This window comes from Asparagus officinalis, chromosome 3 (assembly GCF_001876935.1).
Source record: "Asparagus officinalis chromosome 3, Aspof.V1, whole genome shotgun sequence".
Taxonomy (NCBI): domain Eukaryota; kingdom Viridiplantae; phylum Streptophyta; class Magnoliopsida; order Asparagales; family Asparagaceae; genus Asparagus; species Asparagus officinalis.
The window spans coordinates 45,425,970-45,432,331 of NC_033796.1; the positions used below are offsets into that span (position 1 = coordinate 45,425,970).

The 6,362-nt window shown below is 41.7% G+C and overlaps 1 protein-coding gene across 1 annotated transcript in view; it reads right to left on the minus strand.

Annotated features, from left to right (window-relative positions):
• LOC109833994 (protein DETOXIFICATION 27-like) overlaps positions 233 to 6,362 on the minus strand; it is a 14,200-nt gene continuing 8,070 nt past the window's right edge. Inside the window, 4 exon segments of the mRNA XM_020401880.1 lie at positions 233 to 446; positions 568 to 654; positions 1,135 to 1,253; positions 1,655 to 1,893. Of these exon segments, the coding sequence (XP_020257469.1) occupies positions 399 to 446; positions 568 to 654; positions 1,135 to 1,253; positions 1,655 to 1,893 (493 nt within the window). The 3' untranslated portion in view covers positions 233 to 398.

Sequence of the window (6,362 nt, forward strand, 5' to 3'; positions counted from 1 at the left end):
TTTGTGTGAGTGATTTTGTGAAATTGTAACCCTTTGTACTCTCCTTGATTTAGTAGAATCTCTCTATCCTCTCCTCGTGGACGTAGGAAAATTGCCGAACCACATATATCTCTGTGTTTGGTTTGATTTGTCGTATTTGGATTGAATTATGCTCGTGTATGGTTGGTTCTCTTCTCTTGTGATCACAGATTCGTTCGGTGTGCGAGCACGCTTCCGCATAGATGCGCAACAATGTTTCCAACAGTCTCCAGTACTGCTACTTTCTCTTTATTACCTTCAACTACTACAGTCCATTCAGACTGATAGTGATAATCAACACAATTATCGAATTTAATTTTCCTCAAATTTTTCTCCACGACGATTCATCACATCTTAATGATAATTAACATACTATGAAATTATTTTGAGCCGCCTTCTTCCTCCATGCGTTTGCTAGCTATCAAAGCCTACAAAACAAATAAAGTTTCACGATATATTACGAAAATTTCACAAAAAGCTGCATTTATTTTCAGAATTTAAATTATATAAACAACAATGTAAATTTAGGATCGCATAAAGTAATTTCACCTCTTTATCCCAGTCGCATCGAATGGTAATGAACGCTAATATCAATGTTTGAACTGCTGTTCCACCGATCATTCCACCCCAAATTCCCTGTAATACAAAGTACAGATTGAATATAATGTATAAAAGGGGAAAATAAAACAGAAAAGAAGAATAAGAAGATATAAATTTACATGTCGGACAGAGATGTCTCAAGAAGATATGAACCCTAAAATGTATTGATAACGAAGCATAACAATGATGTCTGTGATGCTAATATACCCCTAGTCGATCTTGTGTTAATTCTAGTACTTGTATATGTAATTCTTTTCTGCTTTCACTATAATTAAGCTTGATATTGTATCTTAGTTTATTATTATTATTATTATTATTATTATTATTATTATTATTATTGTTTTATTTTTAATTTTGCATAATAGCTAAGAGAACATCCCCCAACAACACCTCCCCAAACGTGTAAACAAAAGGCTCCTCCTCTGACCTCTGTTAGTTCCAGTCATTATCACCGCACTTTGTCAAACTAGAAGCAAATAATATTTATGGTGAAAGAACAGATGAGAGGAAACATACCAAAACTCCTAAATTGAAGATCCATCCCATGAGAATTCCCACAGGAATCCCAATTAGATAGTAGGTACCGATGTTTATATATGCGACCATCGCTTGCCATCCAGAACCAACGGCTACACCTGAAAGAATGAAAGCGAAATATGTTAAACCAAAAACAGATAATTTAGGCTAATTGCTTAGAAACATCATACGGTATCACTGTTTAAACTTACTAGCCATCTAGTTTTATTGTTGCAAATAGACCCCCTGGGTGAATATATGTCGGCTCTTTTACCTTCAGCGAAAGAGAGAATTTGTGTTCCATCAAATACACCCCATGAAGGTAAAAGAGTGAAAAGAATTTTAGTCAGGGGTTTGTCTGCAAATATAAAACTAAAAGGATAGTAAGTTCAAAACATCAAATACTACAGGGAATATATCGGCAATTAACCCTAAAATCTAAATAATGTCAAGACTGTGTTCATATGAGATTTAACGTTTACTTGAACACAGAACACCTTTAAAGATGAGATATGCTCACCAGAAAGTATAGGTTGGACACTGTTGAGTAGTATGGTTGCAGCCAAAAGAACCGAAAGTCTATCAACAGCCTCAAGGACATCTGAACTCGAGGTGAAGATGAGAGCAACTTTGTCACGAAGCACCATTACCACAATGCAGAAGAAAAGTCCAATGATGGTGGAGGTCACTACTGAGACGATAGTAGCAAATCTTGCACCCTTACCATTACCGGCACCAAGCTCATTTGCAACTCTCACTCTACAACCAACAGAGCAATTAAGAATGGACTTAATGTTGAGAGATATTGTCAAAGATCCCTGCCACTATACCAACACTTCTAAGTTATGATGATGGTTGAGTGTTAATACTATTATACTCTAACACGCCCTCTTATGTTGAAGGCCCTTTCATGGGGCTAAACCTAGACTCACGAAGAATTTTTTTTTTTAAATCCTCTTTAGAAACTCAACCAGTAAGATTCAAACCTGGTTTACTTTAAAACCATGTTAAAGAACCCTGTCACTGCACCAAACTTTGAAGTTGTGGTAAAGATTGAGAGTCATAATTTTATACTTTATATAAACTCTACAATCTAAATATACATTGCCTTACAATAATAGGATGATTGCAACTCTTGAGATTGTGAACCCACGTGAATGAATTCACGTGAACACATGAAGAGCTGGGGACCACGAGATTAGATAGGTGGGCAAAGGAGAAACGCGTGAATTGGTTGGTTAGTAAACACGTGAATTGATTTTGTCCAGCGGACAAAGTGAAAGGCCCACCCGAAGACCCATGGAGCTTTATAAATACCTTCGTGCAATTCTCTTAGGGCTGGGCGAAAAGGAGTTTTTTTTTGTTTTCTTTTTGTGGCTGCGGAACAGAGGCGCAGTGCAAGGAGATTTTTTTGTGAAGGTGTGCGGCTGCAGAGAAAAGCATTGCAGGGGTTTGTGAGCAAAGGACAGCGTACAGGCAGAGTGCTTGGCGGCTGTGTTTGGAGAAAATTGCAGTGGCTTTTGTTAGGCGTTTGTACATCCTTTTGAGAGAGATATTTGTGTGAGGAGAGAGATAATTGTGTGAGGGTTTAGATTGAGTGGTTGTAAACCCTAGTTGTATTATCTTCCCTCTAATAGTAGATCTCCCCCTCCTTGCCCCATGGACGTAGGCAGTTTGCCGAACCACGTAAAATTGATTGTTTGAGTTTGTGGCCATTGTAATAGCTTTTTAGGATCCCTCGACAGGTCAGTCCTAGAACTGATAAGAGGAAGAGCCGATATCTCACTTGGTTGAGATATCCGCTTCAGATTCTTGTTTCCTTGGTGAGACGGGAATTCTTATCGATATTTCTCTATTATTGTGCACCAGAAACTCTGTCGAAATTTTCGCTGCGCACAACAAGTGGTATCAGAGCCCAGATTCCAGATCTAGGGTTTGGTTGGAGGAGTAGATCAATTTGGAGGCTCGTTTAGGGCTTCGTTGGTGATAAAGGTGGGATCTTTTGGTAAAGACTCTATCTTTTTAGTTTTGGATCTATTCTTCGTTCTTGGTGCGTAAGATGTCGGGGAAAGAAGGTGCTTCGGGTGTCGAGGGCGGTGCTTCTGGCGCGAAGACCATTCAAAGTCTGAATATCCATTCTATGAAGATAGATGTGGAGAAATTTAATGGCACAAACAACTTTGGATTATGGAGATGCGAGGTTTTGGATGCGCTGAACGCGCAGAATTTGGAGGATACATTGGAGTTAGATGGCAAGCCAGATGAGATTGAAGAGAAGGTTTGGAAGAAGATGAATCGAACGGCGTGTGGTGTGATTAGGTCTTGTTTGACTCAAGATCTAAAATATGATGTGATGAATGAGACTTCTGCGAAGAAGATTTGGGAGATTCTCGAAAGCAAGTATTTGACCAAGAGTGTGGAAAATCGCTTGCATTTGAAGAGGAGACTTTATCGTTTCCAGTTGAAGAAGTGAACCTCCATTAGAGATCACATGAACCACTACACAAAGCTTCTTGCGGATTTGACGAATGTGGATGTCAAGATTGAAGATGAGGACAAGGCGTTGCTGTTGTTGAGTTCCTTGCCCGACGAGGAATATGAGACCTTCGTCCTTACTCTTATTAATGGGAAGACAACCCTTTCGTATGGTGAGGTCACCGCTGCACTTGTGAATTATCAGCTTCGAAAGAAGGATAAGGAGGCTTCAGTTGAGTCGGCACCGCTGCACTTGTGAATTATCAGCTTCGAAAGAAGGATAAGGAGGCTTCAGTTGAGTCGGTAGCGGATGCGTTGGTCGTAAGAAGGAAGGGTCCAAACCGAAAGAATTGAAAGTCACAGTCTAGAGTAGGGTATCCTACAATTGGAAAAGATCAGTGTGCTTGGTGCAAGGAGACTGGTCATTGGAAGAAAGACTGCCCAAAGCTCGACGAATGGAGGAAGAATAAACAGAAGGGAAAAGGGAAGCAGCCATCATCAGAAGCAAATATCGTATCGGATGGTAATAATTCTGACTCTTCTATTTATTCGCTTTCTATCAGTCCTACAGATAGCTATTCGGAGGAATCTGAATGGATGTTGGATAGTGATGCGACCTATCATGTGTGCCCTAGAAGGGAATGGTTCTCCAGTTTTGTGAAGCTGGTGGATAGTGGTGTGGTGTACATGGCTGATAACCGTGCATGCCAGATCCTTGGGATAGGAAGAATTCGCATAAAAATGTTTGACAGGACTGTTAGGGAGATAAATAATGTGAGATATGTTCCTTCTTTGAGGAAAAACTTGATTTCGATTGGAGCTTTGGTTGGAGAGGGTCTGAAGGTTCGAATTGATGACATGGTTCTCAAGATTGTGGAAGACTCTCGGATTGTGATGAAGGACGTCAGGAGAAATAACCTGTATTACTTGACTGGAGGTATAGTGGCAGGTGAAGAGCTAACGACTTCTGTTGATTCGACTAGACTGCGGCATTTGGGGCTTGGCCATTCTAGTATTGATTCCTCGCATAGATTGAAAGAGGGTGCGAAGACCTGCAGTTTGAAGTCTAGTGAACATGTTGATGTGAACAAGAAGACCGAGGTGAAGTGTGGCACCTCTATTCACCGTGCTAATGGTCGTTCTGGAGGAGTTCACGTGGATGTTTGGGGGCCTTCCAAGGGGGCATCATTGGGAGGTAATAGGCGTTTGGTTTCCTTTGTTGGTGGCTATTCTAGGCGTGTTTGGGTTGCAACCAAATCCCCTATGGATAAAGTCCTAGTAGTATCCAACAGATTGAAGAAGTGTGTAATAGACAGAAAGGTGAAGGTACTCCATTCTGATGGGAGGTACAAGATGGACCTGTTTCTGTATTGGAGCCGAGCTCACGGCATTTCGAGACACTTCATTGGAAAGGAAATCTTGGGGCAGCTAGATAGGGTGACAAATTTGGAGAACCGTACCTTACTGGAGGAGGAGCGGTGTTTGTGGTCGAGCAATGGTTTGCAGAAGAGGTTCTGGACTGAGGCTTCGACATATTTGGGTCATCCTATTATAGAGTTGTCAACTGCTGTGATTGGAGGTAAAACTTCATTAGAAGATAGGTCTGGTAGTGTCACTTTGGTTGAGGCTTCGATGAGGGAGCTAATTGACTCTCAGCAGGTGGAGAGTTTTGGACAGACCTTAGAGGTATCGCAGCGGGTGGAGATTGATGCTACTCCACATTGGATGGGGATTTTCCCACATACTCCAGGTCATTCTGCATTGGTTGGGATTCCAGCTGAGGTGACACAGCGTGGAAGTTATTTGGATTCGGATGCAGATGATGAGTTGGATTTTTGATTCGAGTGCAGCTGACAGACATAGTTTGGATATGGCAATTGGTTCGCCTCAGGTGGAGGTGTTTGAGGCCATTGGAGGTGCTATCAGCCGCAGAGTTGATGATATTGGAGAAGGGTTACGAACTCTTCTATTGGATTGAGGCATTTGGAGGCCATTTGGGTGAACTACGTTCGGCTTGATTCCTTGGGCAAGAGGATACGTAGGCAGTCTTTATGATGCAGCCGGGTTGAATTTTGATGGGGGTGTGATCGATTTGGTGAGTAGATACCGACGTTTGGAGAGTGTTTGCACTCTCATTTGGGTTCTCGACTTGTTATGGATTGAGTCTGTTATCGTGAATTGTTTCACTTCGTATTGGACACAACAAGTGAGACATTTGGTATGGTTGGTGTCGGCTCAGTTTTGAGAAAACTTCGCCGAGGTGGAGAATTGTGAACCCACGTGAATGAATTCACGTGAACACATGAAGAGCTGGGGACCACGAGATTAGATAGGTGGGCAAAGGAGAAACGCGTGAATTGGTTGGTTAGTAAACGCGTGAATTGATTTTGTCCAGCGGACAAAGTGAAAGGCCCACCCGAAGACCCATGGAGCTTTATAAATACCTTAGTGCAATTCTCTTAGGGCTGGGCGAAAAGGAGTTTTTTTTTGTTTTCTTTTTGTGGCTGCGGAACAGAGGCGCAGTGCAAGGAGATTTTTTTGTGAAGGTGTGCGGCTGCAGAGAAAAGCATTGCAGGGGTTTGTGAGCAAAGGACAGCGTACAGGCAGAGTGCTTGGCGGCTGTGTTTGGGGAAAATTGCAGTGGCTTTTGTTAGGCGTTTGTACATCCTTTTGAGAGAGATATTTGTGTGAGAGAAAGAGATTGTTTGAGGGTTTAGATTTGAGAGATTGTAAACCCTATTTGTATTCTCTTT